This window comes from Apodemus sylvaticus, chromosome 1 (genome assembly GCF_947179515.1).
Source record: "Apodemus sylvaticus chromosome 1, mApoSyl1.1, whole genome shotgun sequence".
NCBI lineage: Eukaryota > Metazoa > Chordata > Mammalia > Rodentia > Muridae > Apodemus > Apodemus sylvaticus.
In genome coordinates this window covers 207,421,362-207,447,353 of record NC_067472.1, presented here as the reverse complement: position 1 = coordinate 207,447,353, position 25,992 = coordinate 207,421,362, and the positions used below count along the sequence as shown (strand labels likewise).

The following is a 25,992-nucleotide window of genomic DNA, read 5'->3' as shown; positions in this document are numbered from 1 at the left end:
GCCACACTCCCACCGCCGCCAGGGGCTCCTGCTGCCACGCTCCCCACCGCAGGCCGCACCCTCGGAATCCTAAAGCAGTAAACCCACCCTCGGTTGTCTCTGTCAGACAGCGGAGAGGAGCCACCGATGCCGTGGGCTGTCTTTCAAGAAAATAGCGCACTCCACTGAGTTGAGTGCGTCTGTTTTGGGACACAGCCCCTGACCTGGACGCCGCGGGGCCTGTACTGGCGGCTGCTTCCACCCCGGGTCTCCTGCCCAGGAGTTCACTGCTCTTTCAGATTCAGCATTTCACGCATTTCATGTGCTTCCTCCAGCTGACTGCACTATTTGTGTGTGGTGAATGTACGCGTGCGTGTGTGTGCATACATGTGTGCGTGTGTGTGCATCTGTGTGTCTGAGTGTCTTACTCAGAGGCTGACCAGGTGTCTTCTTTTTTTTGTGTGTGGTTTTTTTCGACACAGGGTTTCTCTGTGTAGCCCCGGCTGTCCTGGAACTCACTCTGTAGTCCAGGCTGGCCTCGAACTCAGAAATCCACCTGCCTCTGCCTCCCAAGTGCTGGGATTACAGGCGTGCGCCACCACCGCCCGGCTGCCAGGTATCTTCTTTAATCAGTCTCCATCTTGTTTTTGAGGCCAGGTCTTTGGCTTGCTGGCCAGCGATCTCGGGGAATCAACCTGGCCCTAGTCCCGGCGTTAGAGTTAGACTCATGTCAGCTTTTTTTGATTTTAATTTTAATTTTTTGATGTGGATTCTGGAATCCAAACTCAGGCCCCCCTGCCCGAACAGCAGGCACTCTGCCCACTCGGGATGCCATGCCCAGTTACCATGGGAGGCTATGGAACCTTTAAGGGGTGGGGCCCGGCTGGTGGACGTTTCTGGGTGTAGCCCTTTGAAGGTTAGTCCCACACTTCCGTCCACTCTCTTGCCTCCTAGTCTGCAGTGAAGACTACGGACAGAACTCCTTCATGCCCTAAGATGCCCTGTCAGGGCCTGGGGTCACAGCGATGCATTACAAACACCACGGCTGGGCTCCGCCGGGGACTCGGAGGCCGCGTGTGTCATGAGAGGATGGGCCGAGTGGGTGTGGCGCCGCTGAAGCAGGGCCTGCAGGAGCTTCCTAGGGGATGAAGAGGGCGGGGGAAGGGACACGCGCCCCCGTGCGGGGGGGGGCGGAGCAGAAAGCCGCCAATGAGTGGGGTGTGCCTGGGAGCCCGCAGCAGGAGGTTGAGTGGGCGGGCGTCTCCAGGTGAGGCCGCGGTCCCACATGAACATGAACCCTCATCTCTATTTCCAACTCTGAGACCCAAGAGGAAGGGCAAACCTGGGGCAACCGACTGAGGGGTCTCGGGAGGGAGGCTAGGCTCTGGATCCCTTCCGCAAACTCACCAGCAGCCTCAATGTGACCCTCACCTCACCTCAGCCCACCTCACCCGCCTCGGGGCTGCTAACACGGGGAAAGAGACGAAAGCTTTCCCTGTGGGGCCTTGATGGCCCAGAGAAGGGTGATGGCTGCTAGAGGGGTGAGGTGGGAGTGGGTGGGGGCCCTCTCTTAGAAGGCAGAGGAAAGGACCATGGGGTGGGGGCTCACGGAGCAGGGGCTGGGAAGGGAGACAGCATTGAAATGTAAATAAATAAAACAGGTTTTTATTTTGGGAAAAGCTTGCTCTGGTGAGGGTTTCTTCTCGCTGAGCAAACAAAGCACGGGTTCTGAAGCAAAGGCTGCCTCTCTGCAGGGCCACAGCGCTGCCCCCACTTGGGGCGCTCCGGGCGCTCCGGCCGCGCAGTGCTGGCTCACACGTGCTGCCTTCGGTGTCTTAGCACCTCAGTGGGCGTGAAGAGGAAGTCCTGCCCGCACACCTGGCAGTGGTAGGGTCTCTGCAGGGCTGATGTCTTCTGTGCTGCTGCAGGAGCAGCCTCCTCAGACTCTGCAGAGGACAGGGATGGCTCTGGTTCCCAACCCTGGTGCCTGTGAGCCAGCCTGGCCCCAGCACTGGGCACACAATCATAGTCTCTGCCGTGGAGTGGCACTGTGGGACTGTAGGACCGTGGCCTGTGGGACTGTGGACTGTGGCACTGTGGGAGTGTGGGACCATGGGAGTGTGGGACCGTGGCACTGTGGACTGTGGCACTGTGGACTGTGGGAGTGTGGGACCATGGGAGTGTGGGACAGTGGCACTGTGGACTGTGGCACTGTGGACTGTGGGAGTGTGGGACAGTGGCACTGTGGACTGTGGCACCGTAGACTGTGGCACCGTGGACTGTGGCACTGTGGACTGTGGCACTGTGGACTGTGGCACTGTGGACTGTGTCACTGTGGACTGTGGCACTGTGGCAGATGAGGCAGAGCACCATAAGGCAGAAGTGGCTGTGTGACAAGGAATACACAACTGAAGAGAAAACAGGAGAAGAGCTGGCCCGCTGGTCCTCCCTCCCTGACCAACCGGGCATCAAGGATTGCGTGTGGTCCCAGCCAGCACCAGGGTGGCTGCTGGTCCCCAGAATCCAGCAAGCCAGACACAGGAAGCAATGTGTGATGGACAGTGGTTAAGGACATCATTCTTGGCACAGGACACACACACAGACACAGACAGTCACACACAAACACATACACAGACAGACACATAAACACATACACACAAACATACACAGACACAGACAAACACCCACAGACACATACATTTACATACCCACACACATATGGACAGAAAAACACACAGACACATACACGCAGACACTCACACAGTCATATAGAGACACACAATCACAGACACACACACACGCACGCACGCACGCACACACACACACTTGCCTGGACCATCGCTCAGTGCCTCAGGGCAGGTGTTCTCGTGAGCCATGCGCTCCAGGGGTGTGAACGGCATGTGCAGGCCACAGTGAGGGCAGGTCCAGAAGGAACGCAGACAGTCACTGTACAGGTCAGTGTCACTCTACGACAGAGGACAGAGGCGTCAGAAGCCCTGCTTCAGCGCTGGAGCCTCCAGCCACCCACTCCTCAGTGACCACCAGTGACCTCACTCACCGTGAGGCAGTTGTAGGTGAGATGATCAGAGACAGCGTATCCCCCCTTGGTGGGGTGCGGGGACAGGGTAGAATTTCCAAAGAGCCCAGGCAGACTAGGGGCGGCCGTGATGGTCTGGGGTCCCACGTAGAGGTTCTGGGCTTCCAGACCAGTGAGCCTTCGGAGGCAGTAGGGAACCTACAGAAAGGGCGGGCGGGCGGAGACGGGGACGGGGTGGGCACCCAGGCCAGCTCTGCCTAAAGCCCCCCCTTGGGCTTTGCCTGAGCCACTCCCGACTCGCTGTCTTTCAGAGCTGTGGCCCGGGGCCTCCTCCAGCCGCCATCCTCCACGGCTCACCCTGTGCCGCTAGCTGATGAGACCGCAGCTGGCCCTGAGCGACCTGTCCCTGCTGCAAGGTGCTTCGGCTCGGTCCCCTCTCCCCAACCGCCCAGACCCGCGTGTTCTCTCTCTCTCTCTCTCTCTCTCTCTCTCTCTCTCTCTCTCTCTCTCACACACACACACACACACACACACACACACACACACACACACCCCTGGCCCTCATGCTCCCCGTGTCCTTAGCTCCCAATACATGCAGAAGGTGTCTATCATCTGTTTAGTGAGTAGCGCATAGCAGCGGGCAGTGCTTCCCTTTATCAGCCATGTGACCACGAAGTGGCGCCCCCTTCTGGCCGCACAGTACCTTGGCCGCCATGAACTGCAGCAGCTCCCTGCTCAGAGCTGCCACCTCCTGGGCGCTCACTGCTGGAGACCCCGTGTCCTCGGCCTCCTCCTGCTCGAGCTTCCGGCGCTCCGCCTGGCGGGCGAGCTGCCGGTCCAGGGCGCTTTCCCAGCGGGCGCGGAGCCGCAGGGACGTGGCCAGGAGCCGGACAGCACTCTCGCTGTCCGTGAGCCGCAGCTCCAGCCAACCGTCGGCCACCAGACGGGAGCAGTCACCGTTGGTGTCAATGGAGCGGCTGAACAGCAGGAGGGACTGCAAGAGAAGAGCCTGCAGCTCAGGACGCCACCTCCGATGACGCCTGGCTGTGTCCCTGCCCACGCCTCATTCACCCACGCACCCACCCGTCCATCCCTCGCCTGCCCGCCCCCCAACTGTCCATCACCCACGTCCCTGCACTCACCGTCCATCCACCGTCCATCCATGTACCCAGCTGTCTGCCTCCACCTGTCTGCCCACCCTCAGCCGTCCCCCACCGACCTCATCTGTCCTTCCCTTCCCTGTCCATCCAGCTTCGTGCCCACCCATCCAAGTGCCGACCCATCACCTGCCTGCCCACCTATCCCCCACCTGCCTGCTCTCCCGTCCGTGCATCCTCCCGTCCGCCTGTCCGTCCTCCACCTGTCTACTCAGTATAGCCGCCCAACGGTGCTGCAGGCCTCCTGTGCTATGCTGGAGATGCAGCGCCCGGCACAAAGCCAGTCCCGCCACCCGCCAACATCCAACTTAGAGGGACGAGGACAAAATTAAAGCGTGGACTGTCCTGGACACCTAAGAGCCAACGCGCCTTCAGGGGGTCACGAAGGGGAGTGTGACCAAGGGAAGTAGTTAACTGGTGACGCGTGCTTTAATCCCAGTCCCAGGAGGCTGAGGCAGGGCCAATCCCACAAGAAGGGCAGGGCTGGCTACGGGCGGACGGACAGGAGGCTGGTGATGTCCTCATCATAAGCAGGGAGTAGCAAGGGGAGAGAAGGAGGGTCTAGATGTCCCCCCAAATGGTGACGATCTCATTCCCACCATCTCGCCGGGGTCCCTGGCTGTATTGCCGCCTGTTGCACGGGAGCCCCATCCGGCTGGCGCAGTCCCCGCAGCCCCAACAGGAACGGGACAGGCCTCAGCGGGTCAAGGGCTGCGGCTTCCCCTGTACAGACAGGTTCTTGCCCTTCCCCGGGAACGACACCAGAGGGGTCCGAACAGAGCAGACATCTGACTGACAGGCGGGCCGGGTGGGGCAGCATGTGACCCTAGAGCTGTGGTCTACTGCCCTGTACGGCCCAGGCGGTGATGCGACCTCAGTTTCCTGTGAGTGGAGAGGAGCGCCTAGCCCATGGGGGCGACGGTGGGCAGGCCTGGCTGTCGCCTCAGCCTCTTCCTGGACGAGGCTGGGCTGCCCACAGCGCCACATCAAAGCCTGCCCCAGCCTCCAGCTGTGCACAGCAGCACACGCCTGCCTTGGGCCTCGGCAGGCACAGGGCACTCCTGTGAGGCTGACACGGTCTCTCCGGACTGCAGCCAGTCAGCACACCTCATCAGCTCCTGTCATACCACCCAGAGCCCCCACCTGCCACTCCCTAAGCCCTAATCTTCCTGGTGATTTTTTTTTTTAAACACAATCTCAAATAGCCCAGGGTGGCTTGGAATTCATGAGCCACCTATTGGGATTACAGGGGTCCACGTGAACACATGACGGAGACTTCCCTGAACTGTGAGCCCAGAGAGGCAGGGAGGGTGTGACTCCTCAGTACACCTCTGGGGGCTGAGGGCAGTGCTTGGCACCAGCGGGCACTCAACAAGGCAACCGAGGCATCGAGCCTCGCCTCAAGTGCGAACCACCCACAAGCGCTGCAGAGCAAGCCAGAAGCCAGTGTATGTGTGGGGGGCGGGGCAGAGGGCGGCTCCTCCAGGCGACTGCCCACCGAGCCGAGGCAGAGGCAGAGGCCTACCTGGAGGGCGGGGATGCGGACGCAGTTCACCAGGTACGGCTTGTTGGTCTCCAGCAGGGACACGAAGGCCAGCAGCTGGTGCTTGCAGCTCATGTGGTTCTTGCCATCTGAAACGCGGAAGAGGCGTGCCAGGCCCACCCGATGCCCCACCCACGACCACCCGCCCACCGCTCAGGGCCCACAGTCACACAGCACGCAGAGAGCACGCCCTCGGCACAAGACAGCTTTGGGCTAACACTGCCACAGCCTGATGGTTTGTCTACCGCCTGACACTAAGGAACGGCCATCCGGCTCGATGGGGTCACAGGCGCCATCCTGACACACACGGTCCTTTGTTATTCAATGACATGAAGTCTGGCCTGTGCTTTAAAATGCTCTGCCGAGGGCTGCTAAGGTGCCTCGGCTCTGGCAGCTTGAGTTCAGTTCCCCGGGACCCACGGGGGTGGGGGGGGTGGGGAGCTGGTGCCCTCAGGCTGGCCTCTGCCTGTGCTGTGCTGCCTGTGCTGACATGTATGCCCTCGGACACACACTAAGTAAATAAATGCAGACGTGTCATTTGTGAAAACACAACGTTCCAGCAAAGACCAAAAGGGGAAAAAACGAACCCGACCCTGCAGGTAGCTGGGCGGCCTCTGAGGGCGGCCACGGCTCTCACTGCCTCCTACTGTGTGGAGAAAAAGAAAGCTGAGGGGACTTGTCGCGCTCATGTGAGGTTGTGGGTCCAATACCTAGTACCACAAAGACTGACCACGATAGGGGAGGCAGGGTAGACGGGAATGCAGGCTGCGAGGCTGCAGGCCGGTCACGGTCACAGCAGTTAACGACACTCATTCTGCCCTCCACCCCGCCGATCTGAAGCCCTGCTGTCTTTTTCTGTGACCATCCCTTCCTCCATGCAAGGAGGGTGACCCGGCGCTCGCAGTCGGCCAGCAGGGCCCCCGTGGCTGTTGTTGTACGTCTGCACAAAAGCTGGAAGAACCTCCCCTCAGGACTAAGCTCGCGTCCCGACCAGCACGGTGCGGTGCTGGCCACGGTGCCTCGCTGGCCCGATTCAAGAAGCGCCCGGAAGTGCAGCACAGAGCGCTGCCCGCAAGGCTTCCCCGCTTCCCTCCCACAGCACTGCACACGGAGGGGATGAGGAGGAGCCCTGGGAAGGCCCGCGGGAGGGACCTGAGCTGGAGGGCCACTGGGGCCACTGTACCTTGGCTCCCTTCCCCGCAGGAGGCCTCCTGGCCCTGGGTGTGCAATACCTCAGGGCTGTTGGCAAAGACACAGGTCGGGTGCAGCACGGTGCCCTGCTTGGCCTGCGTGTGGAAAATCTGCAGAGGCCAAAGGCAAGCGCTGAGACAGGAGGCTTCCGACCTGTCCCACACAACACCCAGTGCCCCTTTCCCTGACCTCCATGAGCCCACCCAGTGCGGGTGCCTCCTCACTCACAAAGTCCTCCGGACTCCTGCTCGAGCTGGGGCTGACCCCCGCCTTGCCCTCCTCCAGCCCCGTCCCTTCTGGCTAGGGCGCAGAGCACCCCAAGGACAAGGACAAGGGTCTTTGTCACACTAGGTTCCCAGAACACAGCGGGTGCTCAGGAAACGCGTTCAGAGAGCAGGAGCTCTGTGTACCTGGTCCGAGTCCTTGCGGCCACTGTTGAAGGCGTCGGGCACGGCCAGCTGCGGGTACAGGCCGCGCCCCAGCACCAGCTTGAGGAGGGCCAGCTGCTCTCGGCTCAGGTCCTGGGCTGAGCTGGCGGCTGCCCGGAGCTGCTCCAGGCTGTGGCGAAGCTTGAATTTCACATCCTGGAAAGGCAGGGGTGCGGTGGCTGTGGCTCTGGGGGACCCCACCCCGGCTCTAGAAGGTGCTCTGTTAAGATGCGCGGGTTGGGAGGGGCTATGGAAATCATGCAGCGGAGGGCGAGGCACCCTGGGGGGCCGTGTTTGTGTCTCCGTGCTCCATGCCCCTTCGCGCCCCCAACCCAGTACCTGGCTGTCCCACCTGGATGTCGATGCTGTCAGCGCGCTGGGAGGCAGAGCCCTCGAGGTCCTCGTCGCTGGAGCAGCCATCCTCCTGCAGCCTCAGCACCTTGCGCCTGCGTCCCCCACCCTCCTCGTGCTGCCGCTTCAGCTGCTGCAGGGCCCTGCGCTCCCGGCGCTGCTGCAGCCGGCTGTAGCTGTCCTCTGGGGCCACGGCCTGGGCCCCACTCAGCAGCCCATGATCCTCCAACAGCTCCTGGGAACAGGGAGGGCGCAGGCGGGTGGGCGCGGTTAGTGGGGGTCTCCTCAGCGCAAAGGGAGGGTATCCCCATACTCCCAAGGCTGGGGGCGCACAGGGGTTCGGTCCTGTGCCCCAGCCTTGAGTTCTGGGCCTGGGACCAGCCCTTACTCCTTAGCCCTGGGACATCTGGTCAGACACAGGTGGTTCGCAGGAGGGGCGTAGCAGCTGTTCCCAGGGCTGCCTGCAGACTCACTTGGGGGCTACCATGGGGCACGGGTCCTCTGGCCCCAGAAGGTTCTTCTCTGGGAACCTGTCAGGAATGCCAAATCTCAAGCCAGACCTGGCCATGCATACCTAGTATCCCAGCACTCAAGAGGCTGAGGCAGGAAAATCATGGGTTTGGGGCTAGCTTAGGCTACATAATAAGGCCCTGTGAAGTAGAGAGGGACTGGGAGTTTGTGTTCAGTGATGAAGCACTTATCCAGCATGAGCAAGGCCCTGGGTTCAAGACCAACAAGGGTAGAACCAAAGCTCTAGAAGCTGCAGACATGGGCAGGGAATGACTGAGCCCAACACTGAGACTCTAGAAAGCTTTCTGAGCCCCACTGGCCCAGTTGCTGTGGAGGTCACAGACTCCCCCAGGAACCCCCACTGCCTCCATGCACAGATCTCCATAAAGCTCAGGTATCTGAGCTTCCCGTAAGTGACAGAGAGAAGCACACGGAGCAGAAGCCACACCACACCACACCACACCACGGGGGAGAGCACAAGCTGTGTCCTCTCACCTCCAGGGACCACAGTGGCACACTGCCCACACAGCCTGCCACACAAGCACAATGCGGCGGCTGGAGAGCTAAGGACGTTTGCTCATGGGCACTCAAGAGTGTCATTACTTTCATCTTCCAGGGGAAGCTATGACTCAAGGGTCGCGGTGGAGGGCAGGGCCTCGGCAGAACCACACTGTGAGAGCGTGGCAGAGCCAGCATGTGCCACTCTGAAGACACACTGGCCGTCCTGTCACCCTGAATGGCCCCCCAGCACTCAGCCTGTGCCGCAGGTCAGCACCCTGGGTCCCTCAAGATGCCACACAGCCAGCGACCCATGTGCCTTCCCAAGAACCCGCTTCAAGGTCCACGCTTTTGCCACCTTGCCAAGGCCGCCCTAGTCCTGCTCCCCTTGTGGGGCGGTGATATGGTGGGCACCCGGCCACCCAGAAGGGTCTGCTCCTCACCTTGAACTGGCGCCGCAGGTTGGCCATCTCATACAGCCGGTGTTCCTCCACACCACGGCGGCGGCACCACTTCCGAGAGTTTCCGCTCCGCTCAGACTTCACCTGGTTGAGGGGCAGACACCTCAGAGCGGGAACCTGGCCGGCTGTGGCTCTGAAGCAGGGGTGGGCTGGGGGCCACACTACGGGACCCTCCTAGCCCCTTTCCGGGACTCAGCCCCAGTGCTGTACCCCGAAAGGAGCACCCAGACAGCACGCTGGGTTATGTGTCCTGGGTCTGTACCCTGAACTGCCACTGATGAGGGCTCAGGAATGGAGGACTGGGTATACAACGTCCCCCAAGAAGGTTGGCTTTTCTCTAGCCTGCACTGGGTTCTGCCGGGTTCCCTGTGGATCCTGGGCTGGACACTGGCTGCCACACCCTCGCCCCCACCCCGGCCCCAGAAAGTGAATGGCAGGGACAGGGACTCCTTAGGTAGATTCGCGGCTCAGAAACGTGAGTCGGGCTGAAGGACAGGCACCCGGGCCGGCCTCACCTGCACCCAGGCATTGAAGACATTGAAGAGTGTGAAGGGGTCACCCTGGTCGCTTTCCAGGGGCCTCCGGGCGGTGGCGCAGTCCAGGTTGTTCTGGGCACTGCGGGTGAATGGTGACTGGACGCTAAGGGCGGCGGCGATGGTGAGCACAGGCTCGGCCAGGCTGAACATGGAGCCCAGGATCAGCATCTTCCCTGTGGGCAGCAGGAGCAGAGCTAGGCCTCGGCACAGGCAGCTCTCTGCTCCGGGGGACTCAGGGGCCCTGACCTCACCTCCTTCTCCATTGCTCACAAAGAGCCTTGGGAACCAAAGGGGCCGATGCAACCCACAAGCTGAGATCTGTGGTCACAGAACCTTGGGAGAGAGCCTCCATTTCCCCATCTCTCCACTAGAGGGCGCCACCGGAGTGCCTACGTCCAACAGCGGGCAGCGCCCTTGTTAGCGCTGGCCAAACTCTGAGCTACCCCGACCTCCACCAGCCCTCCCTGGCTTGATTTCCTGGGCTCCCCAAGGCCACAGGTCTCCTCCCCTAGTGAGACCTGCACACAGCCTGCCCTGGTCAGTCCCGGGACTGACTGTGCCGATAGCAGAAGAAGACGGGCGGCAGCCTTCATTTAGTTCAAGAGGAAAAGAAAGAAAAGGAGGAAACAGGCAAGAGGAGAAAAAAGGGTGTTGGTGGCTGCAAGGAAGGAGAAGCGGGACAGGGAGGCCGCGGGAAGACGCACCGTGGAAGCCCGTGTCCACGCGCCTGCGCCGGTCAGCGAGGAGCTGGGAACCCCCGGTCTGGAGACCTGTGTGGACTTTCTGGGAGCTCAGGCCCTGCCTGCTGCCCCTGTCACATTTCTACACATTCTTAGTGCTCGTCCCTGGTCAGGCCCAGGGCGGCACACGGACCCAGCACACCCAGACCCCTCAGTCCCTATCACTCATGTGTTTTGTGTCTGTGAGACACAGCAATTGGCGTCCCGGGACGCCAAGACCATCTGTGTCTCACTCAGAGCCAGCCCACCGGGGGTCATCTGTGCCGCTGCCGCGTGCCCTCTGCTCTGCCACTGCACGGGCTCCCCTTCCCCAGGTGACAGGCGGGTCACAGACTCACACCCACCCCAAGAGAAGACGTGGAGCACGAGGCTGTCCCCCACGGTGGCGGTGCCGGCTGCACACCCGGGAGCACACGCCAGCTCCCCAGCTGGCCTGCGTCCTCACCAGGCGCCGGGGGAAGGGGTGAACGCCTGGAGCTCCCCAGCACAGCACAGCAGGAGCCCCAAGAACGCTCTGTGTCCCTCTGCCCTGGTCCCGTCACTTTAGCCTGAACTCCTTCTAAACACACAGAAACGGCCACCCGCTTGGCCACTGGAGGCCTGCAAGACCACAGCACCCAGCCTCTTTGGGCTGCTCTGTCGGGGACATGGGGGATCACCTGGGCCACAGAGCTGGGCAGCAGTGTGTGGGTGACCGGGCTGCGGTGGGGGCAGAACGTGTGAGTCAGCAGAGAAGTGGGGTGCAGGAGTGACTCAGAGGGAGCAGGAGGAAGACACAGCCTGCGTGACACATCCGCTGACAGCGCAGGGCCAGCAGGGCAGAGCAGGCAGGGGCAGGCTGTATGGGGAAGTGGGTGGATGGCAGCTGTGAAGGTCCTGTGTCTGAGAGCTGTGGCCCTGCTGACCTTCCTCAGGGACCGGGCTAGGAAAGGCCCATCGGGCTGCACAGTCAGGCCGTGCCCACTCCCAGTGCTGTCACCCGCAGCGGGACAACTGCCCTGTGAGCGGGTCCTAACAGCGTGCCACGGGTAGGACGGAGTTTGTAGCTCACTCCCTCAGGGCCAATGCCCCTCTTGGGAGTGGGTACACAGGCTCACCCCATCCGCTCCGGACACGGGACCGCAACAGTGCGGAGTTAGAGGTGACACAGGCTTCACTGGGCCCCAGACCTGGCCCATCTCCTGACTCACCATTTTCTGCACACACACACACACACACACACACACACACACACACACACAGAGTATTCTCCTTAAACACTCCAGTCTTTCACCCAAAGCTTCTCACTGACCCCAAGCCAAAGGCAGAGCCACCAGGCCTCTGCCTGAGTGTCAGCCAGCCCCACTGCTGCCTGCTGCCCTCATGGGCAGTGAGCTGTGTCCCCCAGGAGTGGCCCTGTCCTCCCCGCCATGCACGTGTGAGCTCCGTGAAGTGGGGTTTGGCTCTTCACTGTCACACTTCTCCAGTACTCCAGGATCATGCCATCTCATGGTGTGGGCGGGGCTAACACGAGGCTAACACTCGTTTAACACTCGCGGCAGTTTACTGCCGCGCCCACCAGCGAGCGGGCCTCTCATGCAGCGGCTCCAACCCTGGGAGATACGCCCACGTTGGAGCCGCAGGGGTCATCATCAGATGTCCTCTATGTAAAATATTTGCATCGTGACTCATAACAGCTGCAAAGGTGACAGCCGTGAAGCAGCAATGAACATGACGTCACTGTTGGGGACCGTATCCATGACAGCGTGAGGAACTGTGTTAGGGGGGCAGCACTGGGACGGCTGAGAAGCTCTGCCCTCCTGGAATGCAGATACAAAGGCTAGAGGAGCCACTGTCACAACTTTCCGTGTTGGGTTCCTGACTGCGTGTGCACGACTGGGTGTCGCAGGCGGGGACAGTGGGACGAGAGAGGAAGGAAGAAGAGGCTGCAGAGGGGACGTGTCCGTTTGCCAGCACACACGTGCGTGCCGGGTCTGTTTCAGAAGTCCACTGTGTGTTCTGTATCCCAGCACACTGACCTGCCTGCCTGGCCGTTTCCCGGTTCTTCTCTCTCCATTTTCTCGGTCAACCTCACAGCATGTATTGCCACCTAATGCTGATGTGCCACTGAAACAAGACGGATCCATGCAGCTCCCAGCAGAGGACACCTTCAAGGACGCTGAGCTTGGGCTGCAGAGATGGCTCAGCAGTTAGGAGCACAGACTGCTCTTCCGAAGGTCATGAGTTCAGATCCCAGCAACCGCATGGTGGCTCACAGCCATCTGTAAAGAGATCTGACGCCATGTTCTGGTGTCTGAAGACAGCGACAGTGGACTTACATATAATAAATAAAGTCTTTTAAAAAAATAATAATAAAAAAAAAAGAATGCTGAGTTGCCCTCTCGGCTTCTCCCACGCTTGACCATTTCCGGTCGGAAACACTTTGGAGCAGAGTAAGTGTCACCTCCTTTTAGCATGATCCGACCCAGCTGTTTGCTTGACTTTGTCTTAGACTGAATCTCTTCTGCATCATCTGATATGAGGTTCGTGTACTCAGCAAGGCCAATAGCACAACCCTCTGTCCACACAGTCACTTGCTCATACAAGTGTCTGGAGGGGGGTGGGCTGCACCTTCTGGCCCTGCAGAGGTCACAAAGGCCACACAAGTATGAAGGCTGCCTCGCAAAGCCACTTCCAGAAGCCACTCCTGCAAACGGAACTCGCTTGTCTTCTCTCTCTCTCTCTGTCTCTCTCTCTCTCTGTCTCTCTCTTTCCTTCCTTCCTTCCTTCCTTCCTTCCTTCCTTCCTTCCTTTCTTTCTTTTGGTCTTTTTCCAGACAGGGTTTCTCTGTGTAGCCCTGGCTGTCCTGGAACTCACTCTGTAGACCAGGCTGGCCTCGAACTCAGAAATCCACCTGCCTCTGCCTCCCAAGTGCTGGGATTACAGGCGTGCGCCACCACTGCCCGGCTTGCTTGTCTTTTCTTACTCACCCTCCCCCAACCTCCTCTGCCAGCCATACAGCATTCTGCGATCACACTGGAGGGTCCCCGCCACGGGGCCTCTGCACTGGCTAGTCCCGCGGCCTGGCCTGCCCTTCTGCCACGTCTGTCCAGTGTGGCAGCCAGTAGCCACGCATGGCCACTAAGCGCTTGGATGTGGCCGACCCAAACACATGTGCTGGAATACAGAACACACAACGGACTTCCAAGACTTGCATGAAGAAAGAACACAAGTACCACGATAGTTTTATACTGATTGCACGTGGCGAAATGTTTTGGGTGCGTTTGTTTAGGCAAAATGAATTACCTAAACCAGACTCTCCCGTCTCCCTCTGGATCCTCCCGTCTCCTTTGCTGAGTCTAAGGTTACACACAGCGTGCCTGGCTTGTGTGGGGTGAGCTGCCCATTCTCCCACACTGCTCACGTCTCATCGCCATCTCCCATCCTGCACAGCTGTCAGCTTCCCAAGAGGTGATGTAGGGCCTGGCCTTCCCTACACCTCCTGTCCATCTCCTGCGCGTGCTCTGTCTCTCTCTCTCATTCTCACTCCCTGTCACACATAATATCTCATCACACCCCTGTGTCACACGTATCCCATCACACCCATGTCACACGTATCCCATCACACCCCTGTGTCACAAGTATCTCATCACACCCCTGTGCACGCCACTCATTTTTTTGGTCTGTGACTGTCCTGGTCTACGGGTCACTGAGAATGAGGTCTGTGAGCCCGGCTGAAGGGATCCTTACCAATCACAACGTCTACAGGCAGCTGGGCCAGCAGGCACCCGATGGGAGTGAGGGCCTCCAAGCTGTCCAGGGCCCCCTGGTCTCGGAGGTAGAGGACGGCAGTTTCCACGCTGGCAGGTGGAGGGGGCTCGATGAAGGGGAAGGTGCGTGGGTCCCCCACGCTCATACTCTTCATCTGAAATGACAGCAAACATCCTCAGGGAACAGAGAGCCACAGTGGTACACGGACTACACGGACTACAGGGCATCAGACTGCAAAACGTCTGCAGTGTCGAGGTCTGTCTGTCTCCCTCAAAAATCCACTCGGACGGAGCGCCATTCCTCAGTCCATTAGAACAACTGTCCTCCAGCGCGACTACACTGAGCCGATCTGAACCCTCCCGGGACAAGGCACGCGGAAGGAAGCTGGAGTGCCCTTGACCCCCTCTGGGTGGAGGAAGCCGGCAGAAGCCTGGACCAGTCAGTCCACCACAGCACAAAAAGTCCTCGGGCTGCCCCTCAGCTGGGGGGACAGTGGCAAGCCCGTGACACACGGCGGTGCTTTTCTTACTTGTAGACTAAGGACTCCCCATCCTCCTAGGGGCCCAGGAGTGAGTTAGTTGCAGGAGAATGGAAGGAGACACCCCATGGCCAGGCTCGGCTCAGCATCCACAACCTGTCACCTCTCGGGTGACAAGAAGCTCAGAGAGCCTGCCTGGGTCATCTGGGGCTCGGGGGCCTGGCCGTCCACCTGGCCACCCGCCATCTCGCCTTCTACCCTGTTCCCTGGTGCTGTGGAAAGGACATCCCATGGGTAAAACATGTCATCCCAATACTCAAGAGGACCAAGGGAGAATCCTGAGTTCAAGGCCAGCCTGTGCTGTAGAGTGAGATTCTGCCTCAGTGCACACACACACACACACACACACACACACACACACACATGCTTTCTCTCTCATACACATGCATGTACTTTCTCTGTCACACACACACAAATGCACACTGAAAATTTGGGGGGGGGGAATTTAAAAAGAAAGCAAATGTGAAGTGTGTTTTGCGTTAGATTTCCAGCACTGCTCAGGCTAGTACCTCTGCGGTTGTGTTTTGAGATCTAGTGACAGGCTCTTTGTGTAGCCCAGACAGACCTCAAACTCCACATCCTCCTGACTCGGCCTCCCGGGTGCCGGGATCCCAGCATGCACCCTCAGCCCTGTAGGCTGCCGCCATTTTAACTGGCAGGTGGAGAAGTCACCAGTGGGTCAGAGGCTCTGTCCCCGACACACCACAGCAGGCGGGGGTGGCCACCTCCCTTCCCTCCTCTCTTCTTGTCCTTTCAATCTTCGAATGAACCCAGGGTCCTATGCCTGAGCTACACTGCCAACTCCCTCCACGCTTCCATTTTAAGACAGATGAGCCTGAAATGACCCTGACCCTTCCGCCTCCACCTCCAGAGTGCTGGGGCGCCAGGTGTGGTGGCCACGCGGGGTCTGCAGTGTTGGGGATGGGGCCAAGCACTGTGCTCCGGCGAGGCTCTTGGGCCAAGCACCAGCCTCAGTCCTGACGGGAACTCCACACCCTTGCTTCTCAGCCTCGACTGTGCCTGGGTGACAGACGCTCATGGAGCCCTGGCCTTCAGAGAGGCGGCGAGGCGGCCAACTGAGCACTGCTGGGTTTCGCATCGGGCCCCACACCTGGATGCTCTCACTCTGGATCCTTCTCCCAAGAGGGGTCTGGTGAGGAGAGGCAATGCATGCGTCACCCCAGCTATTGGGAGACAGGCAGGGGGACAGCCTGGAGCCAGAGCCAGCCCAGGGGAGCTGGGCATGGTCCCACACTCCTTTAATCCAAGCACTCGGGGGGCAGAGGAAGGCAGATCTGAGTTCCAGGACAGCCAGGGCTACAGAAACATCACCTCAAACCACCCCACACACAGACACACACACACACACACACAGACACACACATACAGGCACACACACAGACACACACACACACACAGACACACACACACACACAGAAGGCAAGCCCAGGCTATGTGGAGCAAGTTCCAGAGCCAGGAATACACAGAGATCCCCTCACTAAGAACGCGAGAGCTCCGTGGGCCATCCTAGGAGGATCTCTGTCACAGACACTAAACCAAAAGCTACACGGCAAGACACAGGCCACAGTTTCAATGTCTTGAGAAATCCAGTGCCCAACGCGCTGCTTCCAGCAGCCAAAGCCCTGGCTGTGCCCCTGGACCTGGGGAGCAATTCTCCAGCCTGGGCGTGGACAGCCCTGGCTGAGCCAAAACCCCTCTGGCCTCCTCTCCTGAGGCGAGGTCCGGAGGCCTCACCTGAAGCACCAGGGCATCCAGGGCCACCCTGCGGATTTCCGGGACTGGGTATGGAGCAAAGGCATCATAGTCAGACTCGGCATAGAGGCGGTAGCAGACGCCAGGGCCGGTGCGGCCCGCGCGGCCCTTGCGCTGCTCGGCGCTGGCCTGGCTGATCCAGAATTCCTGCAGCCGCTGCAGTTTGGCCTGTGGGTCGTAGCTCATCTCCTTCACCTTCCCTGGGTGGAGAGGGGAGGAGTGGGCGCGGAGGAGGGCAATGAGCATGCGCAGCAGCACAAAGCCCAGCGGGATACCCACTCGATGGCACACGTGCCACTCTGCACCGCAGCTCCTGAGAGCACATTCTAGGCCTGCCCCCAATCTTCTGCTGACTTCCAGAGCACGGGACAGGAGTGCCCAGCATATGCTGCACCCCGACCTCTCGGAGGTGGGCCTGGCAGGAGGGCTGCGTGTCACTGCGATGTGAAGGGAACACCCTGCTCTGGCTCCACCCCCTTTTGCTTCCTGGCCTTGAGTGAGCCGTCTTGCTGTCACACACTCACACTTTGTACCACAGGCCCAAAGTCCCGGGGTCCCCAGGGTCCCCAGGGGCAGAAGCCATGAGCTAGGCACATCTCTGCAGAAGCGATGAGGCCAGGTCTGTTAGGCAGGAAGCTGGCTGACATACACACCCCTTTTTTACCCTTTTTTCCCCTGATCTTTGCTCCTTCAGATGGAGCAGTCATCACACACACACTATGATTAAGTAAGCAGCTACTATGCACAGGCACAGGCACAGTCACTGGTACTAGGAAGACAGCCACAGCAAGGCACTGGGCTCCCGGGACCAAGTGCACAGCCACACAGCATCCACTGTCTTTGCCACATTCTACTACCTCAAAGCCAGAGCGTGCCATGCCTAACTAACAACGCTTAAACAATGTCTCCGTAATACCTAATACGGGATGTTTTACCTGCCGTGCCATCACTAAGTCCTAAGGCTCTTGGGCATTCACACTGTACCAGGTGCCCCACACCCAAGAGAATCGGTTCACTCTTCCTTGCAACCTGAGGACAGTGTTGTTGCTATTTCTGTCTTACAAAAATGCCCATGACCAGACCCCACCCCCCACCTGTCGGTTCTGCACATCTTAGCAACTAGATGCTAGGCTGACGTGACAGGGAATCTCCCAGTTGGGAACACAGAAAATAAACAGAGCCGGGGGATTTAAAGTGCAATGCTGGTCCTGCCCCCCAACTGTGGAAGCAGGGGTGATGACCAGGTGTGAACCCCTGTGCCGGCTGAGAAAGCTGGGCAAGGCTATATAGAAAGGGACAGAGCTCGCTCGGCAGGAGATCAGCAAGCACAAAGGCCCTGGGGCAGATGTGAGCCCTTGGAACATCTGGGGGATGCTGAGGGTCTGCTGGGCTCCGTGGCTCAGCACCACCTCCTCCCTGCAGGGGTCTAGGGCTCCGTGGCTCAGCACCACCTCCTCCCTGCAGGGGTCTAGGGCTCCGTGGCCACATCTCTATCTGCGCCTAGGCTTCTCCCGGGGCCTCGTGGTGGTGGAGTGTGGGCAGAGTACCCTCCTCACCAGAATCCACCACGAAACGGATGCCGTCGATGGTGACTGAGGTCTCAGCAATGTTGGTGGACAGGATGCACTTCCGTACTCCAGCTGGAGCCACGTCGAACACCTGGGGCAAGGGAGGAAGGAGGTCACAGCAGGAGCTTGTTTCAGTAACTTCCTGGGTGTTCCAGGCGTACCTTACCCAGGGTCTCATACGGCCTCCCTCCGCACACTTCTGCCTGCCTACCTCGCCTGCACATGGCCTGAGCCACCCAGGCCTCCCCGCCCCCTCCCGCAGCGCCTCGGCCCCTGAACATTTCCTACCACATCCCTTGAACTCCCCTCACTGCACCCAGGCCCCGGCTCCTCCCTAGTCCAGGCCCTCCGCCCACGGCTGGTCTAGGCCTCCTGGTTCCAGTCGAGCACAAGCACACTCCAACCCATTCTCATATGCTCCCCCACCCCACCCCACCACACCACACCACACCCCACCCCGCTCAGAGCTTTCCTATGGCTCCCCGAGTATGCAGGACAAACCCCACCCCACCCCCGCCCCCCTGCTCAGAGCTTTCCTATGGCTCCCTGATGCTCAGGCAAAGCCCCACCCACTTGTCCGTCCCACACCCCCTGACTCCTGGCACTGAGACCCCTGTCTTGGTGCTTGGAAACAGCTAAGCACGCCGGCTAAGAGCAACAGCTATGACGACATCCAGCCTGCCACACGTCTCTAAATAAAAATGTCACTGGAATTCCGTGAGAACGCCTGTGGCCTACAAACCTGAAAGCATCGCCCTCCGGCCGGCCGTTCATAGAAAATCTGCCGCCTTCTGACTAAGATCCCCAGGACCGAATATCCTGGGTTTGCAGGCTCCTTGGCCATCTGATGGCCGTGTGACCCCACAGAAGCCCACTGACCTGGGACTGGGGGCTACAACCAGCGAGGCTGCACCTGCTCCCCGCCCCGAGACTCCCGCCCGCCCTGCTTTGCGCTTTGCTGGCCGCACTCAGTACCTTGTCCTGGTCAGCCACAGAGAGGGCGCTGTGCAGCGGCAGCACCACCCAGCGCTGGGTGAGGCTGGCGTAAGCCTGGGCAGCGTCCAGCACCGTGCTGATCTCTGCCATGCCACTGAGGAAGACAAGGAGGTCCCCGCGCTCCTCGGGGGGATACTTATTGTCGATGGCCTCCAGCACCCTCAGGAAAGGCCGTGGGTCCAGCTTCTCTGACTTGGATGCTGCCTGCTCGGCCTCCTGCGGCTGGTACACTACCTGTGAGAGAGCAGAGTGCAGCGGCACGCTGTCACTCGGGAGCAGGCAGGGGCTACGGGCTCACGGGGGCGGGGGTTGGTGGGCAGGAAGCACCCACAAGGCAGGTGACTTTCAGAGGAGATAGTGAGGTGATACAAAAGCGTCTGGGCGCTGGCAGTGCTAAAGGTTTTAAAATCCAGGTGCCGATTGCAAAGCTGCGTCACCTGAACAGCACACATGCTCTTAGGGACTGGGACCCTGAACAAGAGCCGAGCCAGAGAGGCCCCGCCCAGAACTCCTTAGGAAGCACCCACACCACACGGGCAGGCGAGACTATCCACCCACAGACTATCCTCAACACTGAGGTCCCTCCCGAGCGCCTGACTCCGCCTACAAGGACAGAGCCCCACTACACAACTGCAACATCTGGGTCCGCCAACAGGGGCACGGGGAGGAGGATGCGTCTGACGTGTACACAGAGGGGAGACGCAATTAAAGGTTCTGTGACTGACAGAGCATCCAGTCCAAAACTGCAAGCCTGCAGTCTGTGAGAGCCCTGCCCTGCAAGATGGTAGAGCTGTGAGGAGAAGCCTGAGGACCCGAAGGACTGCGTAGGACCGAGTGCTCTTTCCTCTGAAGAGCTGTATTTCCTAAGAGAAAAGAGGGTTTGCTGGGCAGTGGTGGCGCACGCCTTTAATCCCAGCACTTGGGAGGCAGAGGCGGGCGGATTTCTGAGTTCAAGGCCAGCCTGGTCTACAGAGTGAGTTTCAGGACGGCCAGGGCTATACAGAGAAACCCTGTCTTGAAAAACCTAAGGGAGAGAGAAAGAGAGAAAGAGAGAGAGAGGGAGAGAGAGAGAGAGAGAGAGAGAGAGAGAGAGAGAAAGAAACAAAGAATGCTTCTCCCTTGGCAGACCCAACCGGTCGGAATGTTGAGGGACCAATCGCTTTAACTGTCCGCAGTAGACAGTGGGAGGTCGCGGCAGTGCTCACCGTGATGGGGAAGAGCCTCCCAGGCACCTGCACCACGGGAGCGTGGCTGAAGTAGCTGGAGAAGAGAGAGATGTTGATGGTTGCCGACATGAGGATGACCTTGAGGTCGGGCCGCTGGGGCAGCAGGCGCTGCAGGACGCCCAGCAGGAAGTCATTGTGCAGGTGCCGCTCGTGCACCTCGTCCACAATCAGGACCTGGTACTGGGGCAGGCTGGGCTCACGCTGGATCTGGCGGAGGAGCAGCCCCACCGTCAGGAACGTGACCTTGGTGCCCGCCGACCGAGTGCTTTCAAAGCGGATCTGGTAGCCGACCTGGGGTGGGAGGAAGGAAGGCAGGTCAGGAGCGAGCACAGCAGGCACCAGAGCTCCTCCCCGTCCTGCGTGAGTCTGAGGCAGAGCCGGGGCTGCCAGGCAGAGTGCAGAGTGGCTGGTGTGGAGCCATGGGTGGAGACTGGGTTTCCTCCCCTGGATGCAGGAGACTATACGAGGTTATGTTCTCGCCTTGTCTGGTGCGGTTCCTGTTAACAGAGTAATGGACAGGAAGCCTAACAGTTATGATTTCCCCCTTCTCTGGGTCTTCATTATGCACCGGAAACACTACCTGAAGGCTGTGAGTGAGACCCTCACCCCACAGGAGAAAACACAGCCACTCATCCCAGGTAACAGCTGAACCAACACTGAGAAATATTTCTGAACCCTGACCTTACACTAGACCACATCCTCCCCATACACATACCCATGCCCCCCCACATATACACACAACCACACCTCACACACACACACATCCGTATCACACACACACACACACACACACATCCTCATGCTCCCATACACATTCACCATACACTCATACTCCCACATACACCCACACCTTCTTGATGAACTCTGGCTTTAAATGCAGTTCTTTGAGGAGGGGAATGGTTTTGTGAGACAGGGTTTCTCTTGGGTAGCCTTGGCTGTCCTAGAACTAGCTCTGTAGACCAGGCTGACTTCAACTCACAGAGATCCGCCTGCCTCTGCCTCCCTAGTGTCGGGTTTTAAAGATGTGTGCCACCCCTGCCTGAGAGGAATACTTTCTCATAGGCCAAAAGTAGGCAAAATTTCTCGAACCACGACTCAAAGTGTACTAACCATAGGAAGTACAAGGAGAAGGCAGACGGGAGGAAATGCTGAAGGAAATTGTATTATAATCACAGACAGCAGAACATTTAAGTGGTAGAGACCGGATTAGAATCCTAGAGGCTGCCAGGTGTGGTGGCGTGTGTCTTTAGGCAGGTGTATTTCTGAGTTCGAGGCCAGGACAGCCAGGGCTACACAGAGAAACCCTGTCTCGAAAAAACCGAAAAAAGAAAGAAAGAAAGAAAGAAAGAAAGGAAGAAAGGAAGGAAGGAAGGAAGGAAGGAAGGAAGGAAGGAAGGAAAGAAAATGAATGAATCCTCTCTGGCTCAGCGCCTCAGTGTTAACTTTTATGCATACTGCCCACGAGGACTATCAAATCACTCCACAGTAGAAACCCTGGGAACCCGGCGTGCTGCCCACCTGGGAGCCATACTGACTGAGGCTCTCGAAGCCAACGCGCTTGGCCAGTGAGATGCAGGCGATTCTTCGGGGCTGCGTGCACGCCACGTGACTGAAGCCGGCAGCCAGTAAGTACTGGGGCACCTGAGTGGACTTGCCACAGCCCGTGTCCCCAGCCACCACCACCACCTGGTGCTCCTTGAGAGTCTGCAGAATGCGGTTCTTGTACTGGGCGATGGGAAGCGCCGCTCGCTCGCGCTGCAGTTTGGCGAGCCTCCCAAAAGCTTGCTTCTGCTGGAAGTCTAAGTAATGCAGCAGCGCACGGCGGAACTCCGACACTCTCTCAGGGGGCAGCCCCCTGCCGGGCCCATGGCGACCCCGCGTGTCTGGGCTGAGAATAGAGAGGTTGATACGGTAGCGTGGGTCGTAAGTGCGAGGTAGGTCGGCTAAAGCAGCGATGCCATGTTTGGGACGGCCAGGGTCCTTCTCCTCCTTCTGGGAGGTCTTGAGGTGCTGGAATCTCTGCAGGCGTTCAAAGAAAGCCCAGAACTTCTGACACTCCTCTGATCCACGACGGATATAATCCTCATCGCGGAAGAATACATCTTCCAAGAGGCAACGAGTCTCTGGACAATTCCAGTCCCATTTCTCCGAGGCCTCTTCCTCCCTGGGAGCCCGGTGGTGTTCTCGGTCTCGGTGATCCCTGCCCTCCCTCGTCCTGGGAGGAGGCATGGCTCCTATCAAAGTGCTGTCACAGAAGCAGTCTCCGTTCTGATCACTTAGAACAAGTATCCTAACTCCCACCCCTAGGAACCGCTTTTTCTTCAAAGAGTGACCTCCCCTTTCCTTGTTCAGGGGCACTGTGGATGGCAGGGTGGTTAGCCAGGAGCCTGGGGGGTAGGCGGAGACGCACAAAGCACTTCATGACTCCCGCAGTGACCTCCGAAAGGGACAAGGGTTCATTCTGGACTTCCAGGTCCTGGATGTTTGGAGAAGAGAAGAGAAAATATCCATTCACTTTTAGAACATCAGTTAAAAGCCTGCTCTTCTTCAAGCGCTGGAGGAGGAGGAGGAGAGGAGGGGGGAGGAGGAGAGGAAGGGGAGGAGGAGGAGGAGAGGAGGGGAGAAGAGGAGGAGGAGGGGATGAGGAAGAGGGGAGGAGGAGGAAGAGGAGAGTGGAGGGGGAAGAGGAGGAAGAGGAGGAAGAGGGGAGGAGGAGGAAGAGGCATAAGAGGGGGAGGAGGAGGAAGAGGAAGAGGAGAAGGGGAGGGGGAGGAGGAGGAAAAGGAGGGGGGAGGAGGAGGAGGGGAGGGGGAGGAGAGGAGGGAGAGGAGGAGGAAGGGGAAGAGGAGGAAGGAGGAGGGGAAGAGAAGGAAGAGGAGGAGGAAGAGGGGAGGAGAAGAAAGAGGGGAGGAGGGGGGGAGGGGAGGAGGGGGGGGGAGGGGAGGAGGAGACCGTGTCATTAACATGGGCAATCAACAGGAGAATCTTGTAAGAAGGAAGACAGAAACAGTGACCATAGGAAGCAGGCTTTCCATCTGGGCCCACGGCCCTCACAACACTGAATGGGCTTTGAATGGGACACATCTATGGTGCTAGGGATCGGCTCTGCCTGCCTGGCAAGTGCCTTCCTTTGCCTTGTAAGTCTCCATCTTCCTTCAGAGAATAGCTCATCACATACACGCGGTTCTCCGCGGCTTAGGCAAACCACAAAGGCCTGGCCAGCCATGGTATTCTTTTTGGCCTGAGGAATGGACCCAAGACAGTCAGGTCCCTACTCTGGAATCTACACCTGATCGACAGGAGAGAGAAGTCCTCTGTCTTTATCTGTTCTAACTAGACAAGTGGGGTTAACCCTGAACCCATTCAGGGTAGCTCTGGGACGTGAGTCTTTCCTAGACATGGGCCTTAGACAAAACCCTGCATGTGGACACGACGGGCACACACAGGGATGGCCACTGTGAGGGCACGTGGGAGATGCCTGATGACGTCATTAGTGTCCGAGGCTCAGTTCCTGTCAATCCTCCACTTCTTGGCTAGGTAAGAAAATGCCTCCCACTTCCCCACAGTGTTGAGACGCAGCCCAGCCCCTCCCCTCACACACGATACCCAAGTGCTCCATCATGAGCCATTCTCCTGAGAGTCAGGATCGTATCTGTCAGCTGAGGAGGGACCACAATGATACTGTGTGACATAATGAAAACGTGCTCTGTGCACAATTTTCTGGAGGGAAGATCCTCATTCTTTTGTTTGTTTGTTTGTTTGTTTGTTTTTAAAGATGTAACTTATTCTGTGTATGTGTTCTGTCTGCATGTATGTATAGATACCACATTGATGCCTGATGCCTTCAGAGTCCAGAAGAGGGCATCACATTCCCCCTGGAACTCGACTTCTAGGCAATTATGAGTCACCATGTGGGTACTGGGAATTGAGCCAGGGTCCTCTGGAAGAACAGCCCGTGCTCTTAACTGCTGAGCCATCTCTCCCGCCCCTCATTCCTCTTTCTTAGAAGGATTTGTCAGGACAATGAGAGGGCTGAGTGAATAAAGGGATTTGCCACAAAACCTGGTAAATGACTGACTCAGCCTTCGTTCTCTGAAGGGCCACCATGAAAGAGCCCAGAGGTTTGCTTTATGCAGTCACAGGGGTGGCAGGGACTTGGTCCCCCTCCTGGGATTGAGTGTCCAGTGAGGAAGACCTTGTGAAGCGGTGGGGCGATTCCCACAGACACAACAGACAGACACTGCAGAGTACAACACTTCTGGAGTCAAGACAGAAGCTTGGCAATGACAGGACTTAGAGAAGTCTATTCTAGAAGGGAATGAGGACCCGGCCTTGGAACACTGCTAAAAGATGGAGCCAGCGATTCTCAGGAAAAGATGGGGATAGTAAAAAAGAGAGAGGTCCTTTTAGGCCACAAAAATGCCTCCTCATGCGAGGCCCAACGTCGCCGTCCACGGCTGCCCAGAAGTCTGCTCCATCAAGCATTCCCTCACTTGATTTGGCTTTTGTTCAAGATAGGGTCTCCTGTAGTTCATCCTGTCATTGAACTCTCCACACAGGTAAGGATGACCTCGAACTCACGGTGCAGTCTCCACCACCCAAGTGCAGGGATTCCAGAGAAGCACCATTATGTCCAATATGGTTTACTGGGCCATCTTCCCCACACCTCTACTTGGACTCCTCTCCTCTCTTCCTCAGATCTCCATTTGACTTTCGCTACCTTCTCCATCTTGTCTCAACTTTTTCTCTGATTTATTTATTTTTGGAGACGAGAGTCATCCTGTGTCGTCTGGGTTGGCCTTTAACTCACAATCCTCCTGCTTCAGCCTCCTGTGCTCAGATTCCGCACCTAGCTCCTGGCCCTCTGTGTTTACCGTCCTCCAGTCAATACTTGTATCTACCAATAGTCTTTCTTTACAGCTACCCCTAGGGTATTTCTGTGTAGTCTCAATCACCTGTGTATAGATATATGTTCACTTTCTCACGACATTAAGGCTATTTCCACACTATTTTGCTAGGCAAAATGAGCAGGAGGAGGAATGCGAATCTGGGGTGCATTTCTTCCTTCCGGCATTTTTCAGCACGACTCTCCCATCACCTCCAACTTTTAAGGTTCTGTTTCAGACTCCATCTTTCCGTAACTGTGGGTCTCACCACTAGCCAGGTTTTCTTGCCAACCTGTTCCTGGCGCCCTTGTGAGCCTCTCTTGGAGGCACCCATCACCCTGGCCCTCTCTTCTCTCCCTTTCCCAGACCCTTGCTTCCTCTGTGCGGACATTCATTTCAGTCCCGGGCCTCTTGGTCCTCCAGCTTCTCACTAGGAATCGCGCACCGCCAGAGCTCCCTGGGTCCCGGCATAATCCTTCATTATATTGGGGTTCTCTGAACTCCCCGGCTCGCTTGGAACCGGCCCCAAACACACCCAGCAGCAGGACCCACAGCCACGCAGACACCCCGCACACACGCCCCGCCCTTTACCTCCGAAAAAGCGCGGACGCCTCTACTTCCGGTTCTAAATGGTCTGCGCCTGCGCACGCGCCCACCACTCTCCAGACTGCGCATGCGCCGGCCGCTAAAGCGAGACTCCGCCTCAGTGCAATGAAACCCAACTGGGAGCAATGCCCGTCGCGCTAAGCGCTCGTGGGCACCTTGCTTCAGGCGGTGTTCTGAGTGGTTCGACGCCCTCTAGAGGCCACGGCTGGGGTTACAAG

The 25,992-nt window shown here is 58.5% G+C and overlaps 1 protein-coding gene across 1 annotated transcript; it reads right to left on the bottom strand.

Annotated features, from left to right (window-relative positions):
- Positions 1-1,628: 1,628 nt before the first annotated feature.
- Positions 1,629-25,834, bottom strand: Dhx34 (DExH-box helicase 34). The gene is made up of 17 exons (XM_052172210.1): positions 25,760-25,834; positions 21,801-22,758; positions 20,262-20,573; positions 19,036-19,290; positions 18,049-18,151; positions 16,475-16,692; positions 14,161-14,335; positions 9,671-9,864; positions 9,138-9,239; positions 7,688-7,921; positions 7,318-7,491; positions 6,900-7,017; positions 5,699-5,805; positions 3,720-4,010; positions 3,038-3,214; positions 2,810-2,945; positions 1,629-1,925 (listed from the first exon to the last, which is right to left on the bottom strand). Exons 2-17 carry the CDS (start codon positions 22,509-22,511, stop codon positions 1,792-1,794), a joined length of 3,441 nt encoding a protein of 1,146 aa, XP_052028170.1. The 5' UTR covers positions 22,512-22,758; positions 25,760-25,834; the 3' UTR covers positions 1,629-1,791.
- Positions 25,835-25,992: the final 158 nt, after the last annotated feature.